This window comes from Haliaeetus albicilla, chromosome 16 (genome assembly GCF_947461875.1).
Source record: "Haliaeetus albicilla chromosome 16, bHalAlb1.1, whole genome shotgun sequence".
NCBI lineage: Eukaryota > Metazoa > Chordata > Aves > Accipitriformes > Accipitridae > Haliaeetus > Haliaeetus albicilla.
In genome coordinates, this window is record NC_091498.1 from 19,202,012 (window position 1) to 19,223,973 (window position 21,962).

General features: G+C 37.4%; 1 protein-coding gene across 3 annotated transcripts; it reads left to right on the forward strand.

Moving 5' to 3' along the window:
* The first annotated feature begins 134 nt into the window (after positions 1-134).
* COPB1 (COPI coat complex subunit beta 1) lies at positions 135-21,414 on the forward strand. 3 transcript variants are annotated; one of them, XM_069803776.1, is made up of 23 exons: positions 164-293; positions 865-1,140; positions 3,158-3,309; positions 4,026-4,255; positions 5,009-5,178; positions 5,831-5,945; positions 6,552-6,644; positions 7,191-7,328; positions 8,355-8,474; positions 8,920-9,027; positions 9,121-9,267; positions 9,699-9,844; positions 10,884-10,980; positions 11,574-11,734; positions 12,421-12,541; positions 13,413-13,640; positions 13,818-13,997; positions 15,074-15,218; positions 16,711-16,830; positions 17,281-17,426; positions 18,736-18,825; positions 19,597-19,752; positions 21,081-21,414. In XM_069803776.1, exons 3-23 carry the CDS (start codon positions 3,219-3,221, stop codon positions 21,138-21,140), a joined length of 2,862 nt encoding a protein of 953 aa, XP_069659877.1. In that variant the 5' UTR covers positions 164-293; positions 865-1,140; positions 3,158-3,218; the 3' UTR covers positions 21,141-21,414. The 3 variants fall into 3 exon arrangements, with proteins under 3 accessions (XP_069659876.1, XP_069659878.1, XP_069659877.1); XM_069803775.1 differs by lacking the exon at positions 865-1,140 and having other exon boundaries at positions 135-293; XM_069803777.1 differs by lacking the exon at positions 865-1,140 and having other exon boundaries at positions 162-293; positions 3,137-3,309.
* Positions 21,415-21,962: the final 548 nt, after the last annotated feature.

Sequence of the window (21,962 nt, forward strand, 5' to 3'; positions counted from 1 at the left end):
CACGGGGCCGTGACGTCAGAGGCGGAAGCCCCTCCCCCCGCCCTCGTGGCGGTCCGGCGCGCAGCCTTTCCCCGCCCGCAACGGCAACGCGAAAGGGGCGGGGCCGCCGGCGGAGGCCCCGCCCCTTTCGCGTTGCCGTTGCGGGCGAGAGGCGTGTCCCGCCGGGGCCGCCGTACTATCGATGTGGCCTGGGGAAGGAGCGGCTCCACGTCAGCCATCGCCGGAGCGGGAGCGCCGCGGGCAGAGCTCCGCAGCGGGCCCGACTCGACCGGGCCGGGCCGCCACGCCACCGAGTACGGAGCCTTGCGCCTGGGGAGCAGCGGCCTCGCTGGGGTGGGGGGGGAGCGTGGGGGAGGGCCGCCGGGGTGGCGCCGCCGCTGCGGTGGGGCCCGCAGGCCCGAGGCCTCACGGCCCCGCCGGCGAATTCCCCCAGCACCGCTACCGGGGGGCCGCGGGCCGCCTCGCCGTTTGGGGCGCCTTTGTGGCGGGGCCTCCCCGAGAGGTGCTGTGGTGTAGGTCCCAGAATTTGCATTCGGGGGAATGGCAGGCGAACGGTGGCATCTAAATATTTTAGGTTTTAACTCGTAGCTAAAAATGGCAGGCGTTTTAAGCGAAAAGTAGTCAGCTGGAAAATTAAGAGGGAAATCTCCCTAAACTGGCTATACTTTTATTCGAGATTTTTTAATAAACGTTGGTACGTTTTGTGGTGTAGGTCGTGCATCAATAAAACTATGTTTTCTGAGGGTTTTGGTTCCTAAGGTACCGCAGTTCATAAGGCTCCCCGAGGATGTAGCTGGAGAGCAGGTGTGGCCTTCTGTCTTCCTGCGTTGTATAAACTGTGTAACTTTCAATTTCCTTGTACAGGTTCTCAGAAATCTTATTGCTGAAGAAGCAGAGTAGCACCTACTTCTGTGTCTGTGGGAATTCTCCGTAAGATTAAACTCTGATTTCAAGGCTTGGTGCCTTGCAAGGAGGAAGACCCGGTGGTGGTTCTCCCTGCCAAGTCTCCCAGCTCTGCAGTTTAGGAGAGTTGTTTTTCACTGCTGCTTTTCAGAGCCTAAAATACACTCCACGTTTTCATGCTTCGGAGACCTGCGTGGCTGTGATTTTTGAGAGAATTGGAGCAGTTGAGATCTTTGTGTGAGTAAAGATACCTGGTCTACTTTTTGCAAAGATCTCCTTTATGGTCTGTGTGAGTCAGTATTGGAGATGAAGCTGCTAGCTGCAGGGCGTTGAGGCAGGAGTTCTGGGCAACAGTATGGAAAAAGTATGCAAAAAGCTGCTGCTGAGGCAAGAAAACGGTCATATTTCTAAAAATGAGCAGGAGTTGTTTATGTAGATATTTGTAAGCAACAAGCTTGAAGGATCCGATCCTTAAATATAGAATTCATTACAGAAAGAGGGGGTTTTTTTTTAAAAAAATGTATTGCAATTATTTTTTGGGGTAATAGTTCTGGTACTGTTTTAGTTGTGGTGTTCTCTTGTGTAGAAAGAGGCTGCAGCCCCTGTTAGCACAACTTACCTGCTCAGTGTTCAGCCTTAGGTTCTCGAGGTGCCTGTTGGATGAGAAAAGGGACTTTGGACCCAGGACCAGCTTGTGTAGCGTCACATTTCCTTCAAAGGCTCCACCTTCCCTCTCTTTCCTCAGAGCTATTTGTGGGGTGGTGCTTTTAGCCAGGCTGGGAATGGCTGTTTGTTGGTCGGTTGGATTTTGTTTGTTTTTCTTACTGCTTCAAAAATAAGGTAGGAGTGGAGAGTTTACAGGGTTTGCATTTCAAAATTTGTCTGTGCAGATAAAAGAGGTGATGTGGCGTAGGAGCTGGTGTCCCCAGACAATAACTTCTTAAACTGGCGTGTTATTGAAGGCTTTATGTCACAGAGGTATGGGGCTCTGCTTAAGATCATTGAACGTAGAGGAAAAGTGATCAGTGGTGAAAGCATAGCCTTGAGTTGGAGAGTTTAGTGGTTTCATCTTTATGTAAATCATGACCTTTGACGGGGATAATTTTTTTCAGGTCTGTTTGTTCTATTATTAGTTAGTAGTAATAATAATATAAAACAAGTGTGCTTTTACACGATATTTGACTGATGTGTACTACATAATTTAAAGTAATAAAGCATCTTCCTTGTTTTAATGATTTGTTAAACTCAGTCGAAGACTTCCAGAAAATGAATAGCAATAAAAGCACAGAGAAAGTAATTTTTCTGTAATTTTTTTGACACATTTTCTGTAGAAAATACAAAATTGCTCATGTAACAGAGAGTAACAATTTTCTATACTGTGCTTGTCAGTATGGTATCATGGTATTAACTGAGCAAGCTCAAACTTGAGCGTTTTTCGTTACTTAAGAAATGGAGTAAAAAGATTGATTTGATCTTAGATGCCTATTATGTAAGGAAGAAGCAAACATGAGAATGAGGATTGAGCTTAATTGCTAATTTCATTATTGGAACTGTCAGCCAAACAGCAGCTTTGATAGAACTATAGCTTTCTTGTACTTTTTATTATAAAAATACTGACTTTCCTCACTAGTGTTTAGTGGAGCAGTTAGACACTAGAGTTGATCTGGTCTGGGGATCCTTGGCAAGTAAAAGTGCAGTCCTGCCTCCCTCTCCACCATGTTGTCTTTTCTCCCATCCTTGGGTTTCTGCTCTGTTGGATCTCGTGCTCATCTTCAAAGCTTCCTTCATAGGCTGATTCAACTTGTTAAGTCAAAAACTCTTCCCTTTTGTTTTTTTTCTGTGATGTTTTTCAGCTGATTTTGCAGCTCTGGTCAGTTCAGCTGGAGGGGGGCACAGAACTGCAGGGAAGGTAGTGGGAATATGTAGCCAGGATCAGGAGCAGGGGTTAGTAGATGAGGGAAGAGCTGCTGCATCTATTATGCTACAGTCAGGTGCCCATACATTTCGGTTATTTCTGATTGTGCCTAAGTAGTGGAAAGATTTCTTTAATTTACTTTTTTTTTTGTCTTTGGGAAATTTCATGCTCTTCATTTTTCGGTACTAACAGGAATATTTTAGCGTAACAGAAAACGGAGAAGGCTTTTGAATGTGGCTTCTCAAGAAACCCAGCAATCCTTTCAAATCATTAAGTCAGTTTAGAAAACATTTTTGTGTTGTGTTAACTTTGGGATAGCTTGCTTTGCTTGTTTTTTAGGTTGTCTGATATTTGTGTCAAAATAATTCTTCCACTGAGAAAACTTTTGTAACCAAGAACCATGACAGCTGCAGAGAATGTGTGTTACACGTTAATCAATGTTCCGATGGATTCAGAACCACCTTCTGAAATCAGCTTAAAAAATGACCTAGGCAAGTAATGGACAATGATTTGAAGGATACTCCATCTTACCTGAATTATTCTCATATTCTCTTATTGTGCCTTTCCTAGAACGTTGTTTACATTTTATAAACTCAGTCAAGTCAATTTGATGTTTATTTTGTTCTGCTGATTTTTAAAATGTGTGCATTCCTCTTCTGTGTTTTGAGAAACTTCATGATATTTATCTTATGTGTTTTGGTTTCCTCCCCTCCCAGTCTGTGCTAAAATTTGAAATCTTTTTCTGTCTTTCTGTTTGAAGTAATATCTGTTTGGGCTCAGGCAGATTTAAGTGATGCAGTGATAAGCAACAAGTTGTCTTATCACTTGTTCAGTGCACTGCTGTATCTTGCTTGCAGAAATGGCAGTGTTAGTAATTAATATACGTATGACATCAGAGTGCATTGTAGTATCCTGGTATAAAAGGCTGTTTAAATTTAAGCATTTGAAACAGTCATGATATTTGTTGAACTCAGTTAATTACAATACGTTGATCCTAGAATTAAGTCTGAACTCTGTGCTTATTCTTTCAATATCTCTTACTTCTTCTTTATCCTTTTAGTAGAAGTAAGGGTGTGAATTTTATTGGTATGCTCTGTTGCACTCCTTCAGAGGGGGTTTGTATCTTCTGGCACTGAAGGTCAGTACTCCTGTTAAACTAACTGTGACATGTTAGCCTTCCTGATTTCATTTCCTCCTCCTCCTCTAGAAAAAGGAGATGTCAAGTTGAAGACAGAGGCCTTGAAGAAAGTGATCATTATGATTCTGAATGGTGAAAAGCTACCTGGGCTTCTGATGACCATTATACGTTTTGTACTGCCTCTGCAAGATCATACCATCAAAAAACTGCTGCTTGTCTTTTGGGAGATAGTGCCAAAGACCACTCCAGATGGCAGGCTTTTGCAAGAAATGATCCTTGTATGCGACGCATACAGAAAGGTAGCCCATTGTTTATTTTATTGCTTATATTCCTATACTGGATCTTTCTAAAAAGTATATAATTTTGCATTATTTAATAAATATAAAAATGGTTTATGCTCAGCATTTCCTTCCTAACCATTATGTCTCACTGCTTCAGAGCTGGATAATTGTAGATAACCAGCAGACCTACTACCAAGGAATTTTTATGTGTTCTTTTACTATTACGACTTAACAAAAATTTAGTGCTCTTTGTTTCCAAGTCAGTGGACCTCAAAGATGAGGGGTAACCTAATTACCATCTTCATAGTGTCTTGGGACAAGCCATGGGTCATAAAAGGATGCTATTTTGGGGATGACTTCATTGTGGTGTATTTGGGACACTCCTTCACAAAGATAATAAGGCCCTTCAACTTCTTTGGGAATGGGTAGGAAGCAAATGAACTAATATACCCTAGAGGTTAGTATGCAGTGTGCAGGAATGCCTGCAGGGTGACCTTTCACAGCCCTAGTAATCAGAGAAAACCCATACAATGCAGAAAAAAAAATCCTTTGTAAGTTTTACTACACAGAAATACAAGTTTTTAAGTATTGTGGGACAGCAGTGTTTTAAGAAGGTATTTCATAAGAAGACAGGGAGGTGTCATTGTGGATTTTGGGAACTGGTACCATGGGAAAGCTGAGTGTGGGAGAAGGCTAGCAAGTGCATTCATCTGAGCTTAACAATTAGGCTGAAGAGTCTGGCATTTCAAATATGTTTCTTGTTGATTTTAGGATCTTCAGCACCCAAATGAATTTATCCGAGGCTCTACTCTCCGTTTTCTTTGTAAGCTGAAAGAAGCAGAACTGTTGGAGCCTTTGATGCCAGCCATTCGTGCATGTCTAGAACATCGTCACAGCTATGTGCGCAGAAATGCAGTTCTTGCAATTTACACGATTTATAGGTAAATGCCAGAAACTACTTAAAGTTGTGAATGCAGAAGACCATGGCTTGCTTTAGTGATCTGGATAGTTTTTGAGGTCTCATAAACATTTATCAATCACTGGTGTGGTGTTTGGGAGTTTTTTTGTTTGTTTGCTTTTTCTCCTCATATCTAACGGACTTCTTTGGAAAAGCAAAAGGTACTGCTGCTGCATTCTTAAATATGACTGAGGTCCTTATATCGCAGGTTAATTTTTATGGGCAGATGCCTTTCTTAATGATCTAAATGTTATTAATAATTGTCCACAACCATAAATACAGAAGAATCCCTGCAGGAATATGCATATATAAATTTATTTGAAGCAAGACGTTCTTCATGTACTGCAATTATATGCTAAACATTATTGCAGTTGTTACCTGAACAGTGTGGCTGAATGTTACTGTTAAACAGAAATCATTGGTGGGGTAATGTCTTAGCTGTCATGATAAGAAATGATTTTTTTAAAGCTCCTTGAGTCTGTTCACAGTTTCAAATAGCTACACAAAAGCTACGTATCACTGTTTTGCTCTTTTTGAATTTTTGTAAACGCTTGTCTTTAGGATATGGGCTTAAGCCTTAGGTTCTACTCCTTACCAGTAGTTCTTTTAATTATGTGGTTTGGGTTTTTTTAAAGAAATTTTGAACATCTTATACCTGATGCTCCTGAACTGATCCATGATTTCCTGGTGAATGAGAAAGATGCAAGCTGCAAAAGAAATGCATTTATGATGCTAATTCATGCAGATCAGGTAAGGATACTTGTCCTCAAACTCATTTAGTTTAAATACTTGAAAATGTGCCAGGTAACTAGCTGGTAGTTTGTTGGTAGTATAAACTGTTTATATTCATAAAAAAAACATATGTGGTAGTGTTAACCCATTTGTGGAATATTTGGTAACTGTAAAAGTTAAAGTAGGTCTTTAGTGCTGCCTTCATATTAAGGGAGAATTTCTGTATTTGGTGAAGGCATATGTTGGTGCTGAAAACTCCAGTTAGTTTTGCCAAGTGAGCTTAACCAGACTGAGAAGTGCTCCATTACCTACTGTTTTATAGCTTTTGTAGTCATATGAGAAAGAAATGGCAATCTCTGTTTAGCATTTTGGATTATTTGCTCTACAGGCAATTGCCTTTTGTGCCTGATTACCATTAGTTTTGTCTCTCTTTTTGCTATCTATAGACAGAATGGATTAATTTGCTCTTCATGTTTACAATGTTTTTGTAAATTATTTAAAATTTCAAGTTGAAGGGTTGAATATATGCTTGTTTGTATTTTGATTTTTAAAATGTGTTTTGATTTAAAATATAGCTGAGTGAGCTCAGAATAATTTAGAATAATTTATCTTTTGTTTTTATAGGATCGAGCTTTGGATTATTTGAGTACCTGTATTGACCAAGTCCAGACGTTTGGTGACATACTGCAGTTGGTTATTGTTGAACTCATCTATAAGGTAAAAGGGAAATGTTGTGGCACATATAAATAAACGTACATGTTAGATTATATTAGACTGCTTTTTAAAAGGGATAGAATGTTGCTGGAAAAGCGTTACAGCTAGTATTTGGTCCATGTCAGGAATATGTCATTGTTTAGTAGAGCTGAATAAGATTTGTCTCTTGAAACAATAAACCATTCAAGTGTGCACAGTATAGAGCAATACATCTCACCTGATTTGCTGCGATGTGGACTGTGTATTATCAGACTGTTCTTCATGGGCATGAGCAGGGCATCTGTTACAGAAGCTAGTAGAGGCTATGCCCTTCCTTTTGATCTGAGATTTTAAGACCTTGTAGTATTGCATAGAATCCTCAATAATAGCTTTTTAATAGCTTTTGTAATTAGATTCTTACAACTGTGAATGACACTTCCTCTCCTCAGAAAAGGTTGTCACCTTTTGCTTAATTTTCTCCTTGTTGTAAGATAATGGAGCAGTTAAGCTATATGATTGTTATTTTCTTGGGGTTTTTTAACGTGCCAGCTACGCGTTGTTCTTATCTAGGTCTGTCATGCGAATCCATCAGAGAGAGCTCGGTTTATTCGTTGCATCTACAACTTACTGCAGTCATCGAGTCCTGCAGTGAAGTATGAAGCTGCAGGTACTCTAGTTACGCTCTCCAGTGCACCAACAGCAATCAAGGTATAAAAGTGATGTTTTCAGATGTTTCAGTAGCTTTTAGTGCTCTAGAATGAATACTGTATACTGTATGTTCATACTTCAAAAGAGTGAAGGCTTTAGTAATATGGGGTGTTTAACACTTCACATGTGAAACACTGTCTTAAAATATCTCTTAAAACTGGTCACAAAAAAAGACTTGAGACTATATTTTGCAGACCTGTGGCTAGTGGACTTCATGTCGCTTTGGTGGGAGACAAGCTTGAATACTGTGCAAATTGTTGTACAATAGTTGGTACCAACCTGCAATCTTCTGGGCATACTTAACAAAGCAGACTAAAGCTGAAGATTTGTAGAGATTAAATTACTTTCTTTACTCATAGATATTACTCTTTTCAGACCAGGGTGGAAGCAGAAAGCAGTGAAGATTTACATTGATTACTGATTGATCTTGGGTTCCTAGATTTATGTTTATACAGCTGATTATTTGAGATTACACAGAAATTTTGAACTTGTACGGAAACTTCAAAAATAGAATATGCAAGTCTAGATTTAAAGTAAAAGCAATGTAAATAGTAGTGTCAAAAGATCAGGAGGACTATTAATTCCAACATTCTTGCTTTAGTGTAGTCATTTTTGTTGAGTAGGAATATTGTTCACAGAAGCTGTTATTAAAACCATATCTAGATAGGCTAACTCTGGTAACTATTTTAAATTAGTTTTCATGCCCTGTTGTGTACTTAAGAGCTGACCCAAAGCATGCCAGGAAATTTATCTCTTTATGACTTTCTTTGAATTTGAAATCAAGTCTGTGTATTGTAAGTTGATGCCATTGTGAGCCTTCCTGTGTCATTTTTGTAACATGGTGGAATTGATGTCTACAGTGGATCAGAAAGCTTTGAAGTCTGTTCTCAGGTTCATTTCCGTGCCAACTCTGAGTAGTTGCTTTAATAGTAACGTAGAAGGTGTCTTTTCATGAATTTCTCTGAGAAATTTGCCAGTTTCTCCTCTTCATTTATTAAAAAATGTTTTTGATCCTTTTAATTTTAGGCAGCTGCCCAATGCTACATAGATTTGATTATTAAAGAAAGTGATAATAATGTGAAACTGATTGTTTTGGATCGGTTGATTGAATTAAAGGAGCATCCCTCTCATGAACGAGTTTTACAGGTATGTGAGCTATCTCTTTTCCTGCAAGCTTATTGAAGCCTTGTCTTTCCTAAACGAAACTTTTGGGTGTTGTGAAGTATGGAAAAATGTACTTCTGAAGTTTAAATCTTCTGTTGGTACATTTTTGGTAAAAACATATTGGATGGACTTTTATGTTTATGACTTGCTACTTCTATTGTGTGTATAAGAATTAACAATGGCAAATGCTGCCTTGATTGTAAGGCTTAATGATGTAGCTTGCATGGTAGACTTTCATGTAAATGTAGAATGTATTAAATGAACACTGTGAAGTTCCTATGCCTAGGATATTGTGCTTGTTTGTCAGTAGATCATATATTATGTATCCAGAAAGTCTTTGAAAGTCATTGAGGACTGAAAATTAGAATTGTATGAAAAGGCAGTCATTTAAAGCAACAAAGTAGTTACCATTTTGTTGTTGTTTCAGGATCTAGTTATGGACATCCTCAGAGTGTTGAGTACCCCAGATCTAGAAGTGCGCAAAAAAACCCTTCAACTGGCTTTGGATCTTGTCTCTTCAAGAAATGTGGAGGAAGTAAAATATATATTACTTTTGTTTCATTACACTGTTTCTTATTCTTTGGGAAAATATGAGACTTTCTTCAAATTTATTTGATCTTTTCTGCAGCTTGTGATTGTTCTGAAGAAGGAAGTGATTAAAACTAATAATGTGACAGAGCATGAAGATACAGACAAGTATAGACAGCTGCTTGTTCGTACATTGCATTCCTGTAGTGTTCGGTTTCCAGATATGGCTGCGAATGTTATTCCAGTGGTATGCAAACGTTTAATTATATTGTCATTAAATATGTTCTGGCTATACCCAAAACTTGGAGAATAACTGAAGCTGAGGTGTTTCTAACAGCGGCCTCACATGAAGCAGTACAATTTTTAATCCCTAAAGAAATACGGGACTTTTGATGCTGTAGTTTTTTTGTCTTCTGAGACTTTATTTTTAAATGTTTTTGAAGAACACGAGCTGAAGAGTACCTTTACTTAAAAGTGCAATAATTTGTATCATTAGAAAACAACTTTGGGATGATGATAATTGGTAATTGTTTGGTGTGTACTTAAGGTTGATTGACTCCAGCTTTGTTTAATGGGAGATATATGTGCAGTTTTATTTTTCTGAATGTAGAAGGAAAATACTATTGTACAAACTTAGCCGTGCTGCTGTTTGTCCTCACGTTCACTCTTTTGTGCTAGCTGATGGAGTTCCTTAGTGATAATAATGAAGCGGCAGCTGCTGATGTCTTGGAGTTTGTGCGGGAAGCGATCCAGCGATTTGATAACCTGAGACCTCTTATTGTTGAGAAGATGCTTGAAGTCTTTCATGCTATTAAATCTGTCAAGTGAGTCCAAAATATGATATGAAACAGACATTGGAGCACCCTGTGGCTCACTTGCATTGAATGTATATTCTCATTAAATATGTACCAAAATCCTTGCAACCCACATGCAAAGAAGAACCGAAGCCGAGATATTTTGGGGGTAGATGATTTCTAGGTACTGTTTCCTCCTTGCCTCCTTGTGCAAAAGATATATTGGGTGCTTGTTGCATTGAATGAAGAAAATAAATTCAAACTTCACTTTTATGGTGCAATTGATAATTGTATTTCTACTTGCTAGAAGCACTGTTGATGAAGTCCAACTCTAAAGTGATATATTTGTTAAAACAGAGTTACTAAGGGATTATTGCAGCAGGAATTTGCACTCGTAGGCAACTGGAAGTAGTTACTGTACATTTATTAGAAAACCTGGTCTGACATAGACTGGGCTTTGCAATCTGCAAAGCTTCTTTAGTACTTTTCAGGGCTCTAAAAACTTGGTTTTCTGATGGATATGCAAAGGTTAAGTCATATGAGAACTTCTCTGTAGCAAGACAACACTGTGTCATTCTTCCAATACACAGGAAACTCTGAATCCTATCTCCATTGTCATCCCATTAAGTGGGGAAAAAAAAACCCTTTGAAGCTTTGCTATTTTTTTCCCTAATATTCATTTATGTTCTTGTTTCTCATTTTCTCCTGTATGAAGGAAAAGTTAGTTTGTCTCAGTTAACTGGAGAAATTACAGCTGACTTTATTCACATACAATAGTTATTTCATTATGATCATAATGAAATTTAATTTCTTGAATATCACTATTTACACAGATGGGAATAAATTTGTAGCAGAGAATATATCTCATTTGATAGACTTGTTCATTAGTTTATTAAGGCTGAAAGGATGATTGCTTTTGATGAAACTTGCTATTTGTCAGTTGCCTCCTTTTAAATTTGTCAAGACTGGCCTTTACCTCCTGACCCTTCCCTTGGAAGTAAATCACTTCCCTTGATGCTGGTTTTAGTATATCATGAAAGCATGACTCATGTTACTGTTCTTGTCTTAGGATTTACCGAGGAGCTTTATGGATCCTTGGAGAATATTGCAGCACAAAGGAAGATATACAAAGTGTAATGACGGAAGTTCGCAGATCACTTGGAGAGGTGTGTTAGGCTAGCTCTTTGTGGTTTTACTTACTATTATGCAGTGTGTTTTCTAAGAGAAAGATTTAAAAAAAAAAAATCAGGTAAGATGCAGCAGTGTTTTGAGTATGCATGATATGTAATGGCGTGTGCACAGGAAATCTAAAGTAAAAACTATTTAGGGTTTTGCATTCGTTGGTTTTTTGGTTTGGTTTTTTTTTTTTTAAAGCAGCATACCCAAAGCTAGCATATACTGAGAATAAGTGATATCTGTTAAGAGGGGAGATGAGAAATTCTGTATTTCGGAAAATTATGGCAGCTTTAAGATACGATTTAATTATATCCACTAACAAAGGAAGAGTGCTTTAAGTGTGGGTTGTTCTGAGAGGGATTTAAGACAACCTGTGCAACGTGAGCTTTATTGCATGGGTAGGAGGCTTCTGTATAGATTTCAACATCTGCCTATCTCCTCAAATTCTCTCAAAACTGTTGCACCGTAACTGACCTTATTTATAAAAACCTTAACAATGCAGATAAGTTGTATTAAAACCTTCTGCAGAACAAAAATATCTTTTTGATATTATTTGTAACAATTATTTCCTGTTCGTTTCTAGATCCCAATAGTAGAATCTGAAATCAAAAAGGAAGCTGGTGAGCTAAAACCTGAAGAAGAGGTGTCTGTGGGTCCAGTCCAAAAACTGGTGACAGAGATGGGCACTTATGCAACACAAAGTGCTCTCAGTAGTTCCCGACCTGCCAAAAAGGAAGAGGATAGGTATTTAAGATTTCACACTAGGCCAGGAGTGACTTGGTTAATTTTTTTTTAATTTTTTTTTTTTTTATTTAAGTGGTATTCTCTCTCACACAGAGTTTAGTGGTTGAGGTAATTTACTGTTTTAAGGTATTATCCCAAATAGATGGTATCTGATAGGAAGTTGCCTAATTGCTTAGGATTTGTAATCAAAGCTTATTGCGACTCAAAAAAGACATTATTAATTATGGTATCCTAAATTCTCAGTGATTCTCTAATTTATACATAAAGTCCCCTCACAATTTTAATTGGATACAGAGATGTTGCCTTTAGATTAAAACTTTTTTTTTTTTCTTAATATCACCTTGCACTATTTAATACTTGCTGTAATTTATTGGTAGCTAGAACAATTGCTGTATTTCCTTAATTACTGCAGATGGGCTACTTCATCTCAACTGGTCGTTATCATCTCAGAGCTACAATGAGGTTATACATTACACTTTTCACTTCCCTCCCTATTCTGTGTGGAAATGGCCATGTGACTATCTCTGTATCTGGAAAATTACTTCTAGAGGAAAAAAAAAAACAACAAACTTATGAGACCTTTCAAGCTTGCTTTTTTTGTACAGTATGGATGTTACAGTATGAAGATAAGTAGGCTAAAGAGTGTCATCCAAAACTAGTTTTCTGATTATCATTTGTCTTTGCAGACCTCCGTTGCGAGGATTCCTGCTTGATGGCGATTTCTTTGTTGCAGCTTCCCTTGCTACAACTTTAACTAAGATTGCTTTGCGATATGTGTCACTAGTTCAAGAAAAGAAGAAACAAAATGTAAGTCATCCATTGTGTTTCACTATAGTTGCAAAAAAGAGCTGGTTGTTGCTTCTTTTCTTTTAAACAGATGCAAAGTGGGTTAAGTCCAAAGTGAAGTGCCAGTTATGTGATTGGATAATAATTTGGGCCACAAACAGGGCCTACTGCTCTCCAGCCACTCTACCTAGATAGTCTTTAAATCATGCTGCTTGGTTTTGTCCTGGTTCCGGCAGGTATAGAGTTACTTTTCTTCCTAGTAGCTGGTATAGTGTTATGTTTTGGGTTTAGTATGAGATGAATGTTGATAACACACTGATGTCTTCAGCTGTTGCTATGTAATGTTTAGTCTAAAGTCAAGGATATTTCAGCTTCTCATGCCCAGCCAGCAAGAAGGCTGGAGGGGCACAAGAAGTTGGGAGGGGACACAGCCAGGACAGCTGACCCAAACTGGCCAACAGGGTATTCCATACCATGTGATGTCATGTCCAGTATATAAACTGGGGGGAGTTGGCCAGGGGGGGATTGCTGCTCAGGGACTGGCTAAGCATCGGTCAGCAGGTGGTGAGCAATTGCATTGTGCATCACTTGTCTTTCTTGGGTTATATTTCATTCTCTTTTCGTTATCTTACTTATTGTTGTTGTTGTTATTGTTATTATTTTCAATTATTAAACTGTTCTTATCTCAACCCAGAAGTTTTACTTGTTTTCAATTCTCCTCCCTATCCCAGCATGGGGGGAGTGAGTGAGTGAGCAGCTGTGTCTGTTCAGAGATCTTATGATTTGATTAATGTGCACCTTTTTTTAAATAAGTCAGAAATGCACATTTCTGTAAAGCTATGCAAAATGCAATAACCTCCTTCCATTCACTTTCCTTTGTCCTCCTTCTCAGTCCTTTATTGCTGAAGCTATGCTGCTGATGGCCACTATCCTCCATTTGGGAAAGTCCTCTCTTCCCAAGAAGCCAATTACAGATGATGATGTGGATCGTATTTCCTTGTGTCTGAAAGTGTTGTCAGAATGTTCTCCTCTCATGAATGATATTTTCAACAAAGAATGCAGGCAGTCCCTCTCTCATATGCTGTCAGCCAAGCTAGAAGAGGAGAAACTTTCCCAGAAGGTGAGCTATTATAAGTGTGTAACAATAAGCACTTGGAGTTTTTTATGGAAGTTCACATCCAAGCTGGTCCCAGAAATGTCACCATTTGACTCTGTGTAAGCCAGCCGTTATTTGGCTGTGTTTCTGTGCTAAGGAATGGAATTCATTGTGAATTCTTGAATATTTCTCTTCCTGCAGAAAGAATCTGAGAAGAGGAATGTAACGGTTCAGCCAGACGATCCTATTTCCTTCATGCAGCTTACTGCTAAAAATGAAATGAGCTCAAAAGAAGACCAGTTTCAGCTTAGCCTTCTTGCAGCAATGGGAAACACACAGAGGAAAGAGGCTGCGGATCCTCTTGCGTCCAAACTTAATAAGGTAATGTGAAAGTTGGTGTTTTAATTATATACACTACGTGCTGCTTATGCACAGAATCAGCTTTGGGAATCACAGACTGGAACTGATGAACCAGGCTATGCTGGTTGATTGGAAAGACCCAGGTACTCCCTGATTAGGATCAGGAGAAAGAGAAAAGCCCTTGTACTTAAAGTTGTTACCTTCTTCACGTGGGAGAGGAAGAATAAGGAGGAGACTTGGAGACTGCTGAGCTTGTGGGATGTGGAAAAGAACTTAAGATAGTTTGCTGGTCTGAAGAGCACAGTAAGGTTCACAGGGAGGAGAGAAGGGATGTCACAAGTGATTAAGAATTCCTTTCTTTCTTTAGCTGCCATATCCTATTGCCAAGTGCAGTGCATCCTTGTTTCACCTCTTATACCTTTTTTGTTGCTGGATACCAGGACACGCAGAGACAGTCCAAAGAGAAGAAATACCATGATTCATTCATTAGTTAGAGTTAAAAAACCAGACTTTTATTCTTTAAAAGTCTGGATGAATTCTTTTTACTGTTTAAAGTTACCTTTTCATTTTAAGTCAGCATTTCTTTGTCCTGCTCATCTTTTTAAAAATAAATAGTATTACAGTCCATATTTTTGGAACACATGAATTCAGAATACATTTCATCTGGAAAGGTTTTATAATTGTAGTGTGTATGCAAAAGGACATGTGAAGGAAGTTAAAATTTATATGTATGAATAATACAGGCAGTCACTGTGTGTTTAGCTATAAATCAATGAAATCTGTTTATTTTGGAAGACTTATGCATTAATTTTAGACTTCCTAAACATCACAGCTTCTTTAAATACTATTTTCTAGACAAAACTTGTGGTGATTTTTTGCAGTGTTATTTCCAATTTTCTTTTTATTTTTTTCCTTTTTTCTTACTAGTAAGTTCAGTGAAATTAAAAGCTCTTTGCACACCTGCTTGATTTGGAGGCTCGTATTAGAGTAATGGATTTAATTGTACTTTATTCTTATTTTTTGTCATTGTTTGACATGATTCCATGTTTTAAACTGGTTTATGAAAAGAAAAAACCTTAAAATCTTTTCTTTCACAGGTTACTCAACTGACAGGTTTCTCAGACCCTGTCTATGCAGAAGCGTATGTCCATGTCAATCAGTATGACATTGTGCTGGATGTGCTTGTGGTCAACCAGACCAGTGATACTCTGCAGAACTGCACGCTAGAACTAGCTACGCTAGGTAAGGAGTACTGGGGGAAAGAAAGCAGCAGTGAGGTGCTGGGCATTGGCACCCAGTTGTAAGGAGTTTCTGAAACACTTCTAAATACTTACAAACTTATGCTAGCGAGTTGCTATTTTGAAAGGATGTTTTTGAATGCCTTTAAAAATACATTTTTCTTCCAAAAGATGGAAGCCTCTCTACTGGCACTGACAATACTATCTGATGATGTAAACCGTAGTCAGATTTTTAATTTTTTCATGCTTTTTTCACTGGAAAAATAGCATTCCATTTCCCTTTCTCCCTTTTTCCTGAAATATAGACAGGTTTTTTTATATACTTATTCCCCATTGTGCTGTTACCATAGAGCAAGAGGACAAAATCCAAACTGGTGTGGAGCAAATGTCAGGCAACAGAAAGCCATCTGCCCTAGGTGGTTCTTGCATTCAACCTGAAGTACTTAAATACTGCATTTACTCAGCTGAAACCTTTCCCTGTACCAACAGCTGTACCAGAGGCTTGCTTGAATAATATTGTGAACAATACTGAGGCTTCAGTAACTTCTTTTGGGGAGGGATAATCCAAGCTGATGATCCAAGAACAGTAACCAGATTCCTATTAGTTGTCTTCTGTTTTGGCAGTTAGGAGTTGAAATATGTTTACAACATACTAGGAGAACACATATTACATACTTTTTAATTGATGTAAATATGACTGGAGGGGCATAACCTTCCTCCTAATCTTTTGTAAATCATTTGATCAGAGTAATGATGGAGATAAAATGAGTATATTACTTAACAGGCTGTATTTTTCTATTTATCAGCTCAGTAAAGTTGAATTCTGTATTTCCCAGTGGGTGTCTTCAGATATATTGCAAAAACTGACTTGATGCATCACTCCTGTGTGTAGAGCTGATGCTGTTCATGCTGTGTTCTCAAATTGCACAGTTTGATAGAACCGAGGAGTCTTTTAAAATTATCTGCTAAAGGATTAGGAAAAATACATCTCTTACTGTTTCCTGGGAGCAATTATATTCAAAATCAAGGTGGTACTTTGACCTGTTTATAAATAGGTTAGTGCATGTAATACTGGACGTTGAACTTTGGTTTTGAAACACTTGACTGTAGGATTAGGTGTTATGATGTTGTCAGAGATTAAAACACAAGGTAGAATTAACCGTTGCCTGATTGTTAAAAATTTAATACTAGACTCAATCCGAAGCCCATTTAAGTCAGTATTTGCATTTGTTTTCAGTGGGGTTTGGTTGAATACACTAGTATTTTAACTGACATTTTTAACGTAAGGTAAATTATTTTGTCTTGCAGGTAGCAAACTGTAGAAAGACCAAACAAAGAAAATTCCAAATCAGCTAATACCTTTATGGTGGTATTTAGTGCAACTCTGTAGACATTAGAGTTGATTGACAAGAAAATAAAAAATGTTGTTCCAAAAGCTAAACTCACTGTGTGCTGTTAATGTTCCCTGATCCCTATCTCCCAATTTCTTTACGCAGGTGACTTGAAACTTGTGGAAAAACCATCTCCTCTGACACTTGCTCCACATGATTTTGCAAACATTAAAGCTAATGTCAAAGTCGCTTCAACAGAAAATGGAATAATTTTTGGTAATATTGGTAAGTAAACAATTCAGTGTGCAAAATTAACGTTAATGTGTAGCTTTTCTTACCTGCTTAATAAGCTCAAAAATAATTAAAACACTTCATACCGGGAGAGGAAATTTAAAATAGTTTACAGTGTATTAATCTTTTGTGATGATTCTTAAAAAAATTACGTTGCTTTTACTTAAAATCATAGTAGAGCATGCTACCTTTAGAATGATTGCCAGCATGATACTTGAACCCAAGTCTCTGAGTTTTAAATGAGCTAGGCAGCCTTGCCTGAAAGACCAATACACTTAACTCAAAGTTCTGTGGCAACTGGGTAAAGCACTTGAAGAGGACAGAGGTCAGCAATGAGATTGAGCAAGTGTTGACTGTTCTTGACTGGCAGGTGGTAACTGAGCACCCTATTTAGTGCAAATGCACTTTTTTAAACATTAAGGTGGTTTGTGTTTTATATTGCAGTGTATGATGTCTCTGGAGCAGCCAGCGACAGAAACTGTGTGGTTCTCAGTGATATTCACATTGACATCATGGATTACATCCAGCCTGCTTCTTGTACGGATGCGGAGTTCAGACAGATGTGGGCAGAATTTGAGTGGGAAAACAAAGTTAGTTTTATTTTTTGTGTGTTATTTGGGTTTTTTGTTGATGAGGTATAATTCTGTTTCTTGTCCTACATCAGCATTGCCTCTTGTGATACAAATCTCATTCAACATCCTCATTGGATGTTGGCCTCAAGTAACTCATTCTCTTATTGCTATCTTATCTGTTTCACAAGCTTAGTGATGCAATAACTAGTTTTTTTCTGACAAAAGAGATATGTGCATTGAGCCTTACCTCCTGTACAGAAGGTGTCCAAATTGATTGGCGATTGCTGTGTATTTTGGCTCAAAGTGGGATAGCAACAAGTATAAGTTTATGCTGAGACTGCAGAATTATTCACAGTGCTTAGCCTCTCCAGTTCTGAATTATGTTGATTTAAAAAAAAAAAAAAAAATCATGGAATCATAGAATTGTTTGGGTTGTAAGGGACCTTTTAAAGGTCATTTAGTCCAGCCCCCCTGCCATGGGCAGGGACATCTTTCACTTTATTACTTTGCAGTACAGCTGTAGCATATGGTTATGGGTGCTACCTAAGACCAACAAAATGGTAGATACACTTAATATTAGAGGGTGCCCAAACTGTTAGTTACAGACCTGTTAAAAAAGGGTTTAAGGGAGATGATCTCATACAACAGAGCAACATAATTAAAGAGTAGAATAGAAATATTAAAACAGAATGGAAGATATTTTACACAAACTGTAACCTTGTTTGCTACATGTATTTATGTGTATTCACTTGAGATTAGATTTCAGTGTCTCATAGGGAACTTGTGAATAATAAATTTTAATACATGATATGTGAAGCCATAACAATCTGTAAACTAATCATAAATGATGTGCTAAAAAGCAATTTAAACAAGACCCACAATATTAAATATGAGGACCCCAAGGCAGCCCAGAGAGCTTTGTTGCTATTAGGGAAAGATAAAAGTAATTTTTATCATTGGTTAAAAGCAAGCTTTTGGAGTAGATACTGCTTTTTCTTTTTCTGGCAATGTATAAACTGTATTCAGACTAGAAGTCCCCTATTTGCTGTAGGGAGTCTGTATGTTCAGCAGAGTATCATATTCACCTAATACCTTTTAGAAACCATGGTAATAACATGAAATTCTCACTCTTAACAAGTGGATGGCAGGAGATGAAGACTTCGTATGATGCCACCACATAATGGGAAGTGCAGCTAGCTTACTGAATGTGGTGTTCCTCAAGGAGAAACGTACAAGTAACCTGCTTTATAGACCCTTGAAGAAGAGATGATTTCAGAAATGCATGAGGTGCTAATTAAAGTAATTGCCATTTTTTCCCTTCTTGAAGGTTACAGTGAATACAAATATCATTGATCTAAATGAATACTTACAGCACATACTGAAGTCAACTAATATGAAATGCCTGACTCCAGAGAAGGTAAGCTACTTGCTTGGAGACTTCTAGACACCCTTTTTAGTTTGTGTGCTTTATTGTTTAATTTGTTTAGCATTTGTTAAATATTAGTAGAGATGCTCGCTTACAATATGAAATAATACATATACTTCGAAGTTTTTAAATGAGTGGTCTGAAAAGAGTAAAAGCAAACTAATGTTATCAAAATTCTGTGTTGCTTAATCACTTTAGCTATTTCTTGCCCAATTAGAAAATCAGAATGTCTGTTTTAATTCATAGTAGCTAAGCTGTAGTATAGATTTGATGGGACCATCTGCTTTTATAAAGGTTTTTTTCAGTAGTTCCAAGTTTCTTCCTTCTCTGTCAAAATTTACCTTTCTTTTGCCAGTTTAGCCTTTTCATTGTAAAGCAAAATAAATATATAAAATAGCTATCCGCTATTAAGATGTAATATATATAATAGCTTTTAGTTAATACATGTATAGTAGCCAAAATAAGTATAGTAGCTATTGCCACTATTTAGCTTCTTTACCATTTTGCCGTTCATTACATCAGACCATAAAATGCCATCCTACCTTGTCTTGATGAATACTGTGGATTGTATATCTTCCAATATTAATTTTAGAAAGAGGCTACCACTGCTTCCCATTGCATGATTCTCACATTTTACAAAATGTTGTATGTGAAGAAAGAAGTTTAAACGTTAAATACTTATATCTGCCTAGCTAACCTAGCATGTAAAATGTGTTTAAATGATTTTGGCCTTTCTAAAGAGTTCAAATGTGCTTTCTGTAGGCACTTTCTGGTTATTGTGGCTTTATGGCAGCCAATCTTTATGCACGTTCCATATTTGGGGAAGATGCACTTGCAAATGTCAGCATTGAAAAGCCAATTCATCTTGGACCAGAGGCGCCTGTAACGGGTCACATACGAATCCGTGCAAAGAGTCAGGTAATATGGCTTATATTTAGAACACTGTTTCTCCTTGTCATTTTTAAGAAGATTTATGAAGCACTCTAAAAACTTGCAAATTTTTGGATGTATGTTAGTTTCAAGTACTAGGTAAATGAGGAAATTTTTAGGGAAGATGAATATAGGAACTTTAGCCTTAGTTTTAAAACTATCTTCTACAGATTTTGTGAGGAAAGAATGTCTATCTTTCTAATGAGAGGTAATCATATCCTAAAACCATGTTATAGATATTTTCTCCCAGTGCATTATCATAAAATAGGTCTTTGGGCCAAGATTTACTTATTTTATCTACAGTGCTGCAAATAGGATGTTATATATTCTATTTGCTTTTAAATAAAGAGCAAATGCTCCCCAAGGCACTGTGATCTGTTTCTTACTAAATTACACATTTCAGTTTCTCACAGCAAGGAATTTTATGCATGTAATCGCTGTTCACTGGTTCTTTTTAAAAATAACAAAACAAAACCCGAAGTCTTTCAGTAAGATTATTTTCTCTAGGTACATCTGAGTCTGCTTTGAATTTTAGAACTTCTACCTCCCAACTAAAAAGAAGTACAAGATTTACAACCGTTTAATAAAAAAAAAACCAGGGTACCAATAAAAGTCTTTTAAACAGCGTGCAATAAAGTACTACTTGAGAGTTTTCACATTCAAAGAAACCATTTAGTTTATGTGATGTCACTGTAAAGATTTTGGAGTGGTTTAAATTAATTAATGTTTCTGATATGTTTACAGCGGCATTTTTACATAAGACTACATTCAATTATATATGCCAGTTTGGTTTCATCTCGAAATCAGTCTGCTATTGATTACGTGGATTTATTCATGGAGTTTCTTTTGAGATTTCTTCAGTTTCTATGCAATATTAATATGGTTCTGTGATTAAATTATTTCCTACAGCTTTAGTGCATTGAGTGCTAGCACCAGCACTGAGACTTTCAATAGTTGAATTTTAGTAACTGGACTGACAATTGTAATTTCTCCAGTGACAGCATACTTCCAATTGCTGGAAGGTCAAAAGGCTTAAATTTTTTTCATCTTCTGCCTTTTGTGTTGATAACAGATTTAGCAGTTGCTAGCTCATTTAAGTTTCATTGTTTCAATAATATATGTAGATCTAGCGTTTACCTAGTGTTAAGAAAGTATGCACTATAATGTATACAAATAAATGAACAGTTAGAAATACTTTAATTTCCATGCCACTAACTTCATAGCTTTCTATATATGGAACTTCCATTTTAATATAGATTAGGTAAAGTTATTTTGAAGTATCTGTGTCATGAGTGTCGTCTTTCTTTTCCTTACAGGGAATGGCCCTGAGTCTTGGAGATAAGATCAATCTGTCTCAGAAGAAAACAAGTTTATAAATTTTACCTAGTGTCTTTTCAGGTCTTTTACAATTTAACCTTAGGTATGTGGCTTTTGGGATCCAGAACATCTTATATTCTTCAGTGTTCTGTAATTGTAGAAGCCAAGCTTTTGGGCTGAAAGCATTCCAGCAGATAATTTATAGGCTCTCCATGATTGATACTGAGCAAAACTTTAAGTCTCCAGGTTTTTTTCTTTGTCCTGGAAGTCATGTTTTCTTTGTCTCTTAATATATACTGATGCTCACAGTACAATAAACAAATTATGCCAGTACTGTTTTGTCTGTAAATTATAATCTCTGTATTATTTGATCAGTATTGAATATCTGGCTGGGGTACTTTGATACTCTAAGAAAGTGGGAGTGCGTAATAGCTTAAGTGTTTACAATAATGACTAGGCCTGAACTGTGTGAATGTGTTCATGACTCTTAAAATACTCTGGTATACCTAGGAGAATATATATTTGACAACTAAATCAAAGGGTGTATGTTCTAGATGGTTGGTGTAGTACAGACAAGCTTGTAGTATCAGAAAGGAGATTGTCAAAATTTAGCTCTTTCCAGCAAGTAGTAAACTTTGTTTCCAAAATGCTTTCCTAACAGTGTTATCATGAGTAACAACATTGCTGGTGGTGTTCTTATTTTTTAGTTAATACAGAAAAGACAGCCGAGTGCAATATTAAAGCTGTAGCAGCGTAAGCAGTATTTTCAGTGAGTGCATCCATTAGCCACATGTGTAAGCTCAGGAAGGAAGGATTCAGACTGATAATGATCTTGCAGTGAAGTGAACCAAGTTGGGGAATTGCGGAAGAGGAAGAATTGG

What these genes read in the sequence shown, in the direction of transcription:
- COPB1 (XM_069803775.1), top strand. Translation starts at nt 3,219, where the DNA reads ATGACAGCTGCAGAGAATGTGTGTTACACGTTAATCAATGTTCCGATG. An exon ending in CTGCGAATGTTATTCCAGTG is followed by an intron (nt 9,268 to 9,698) that starts GTATGCAAACGT and finishes CTTTTGTGCTAG; the next exon opens with CTGATGGAGTTCCTTAGTGA. An exon ending in GCCAAAAAGGAAGAGGATAG is followed by an intron (nt 11,735 to 12,420) that starts GTATTTAAGATT and finishes TTGTCTTTGCAG; the next exon opens with ACCTCCGTTGCGAGGATTCC.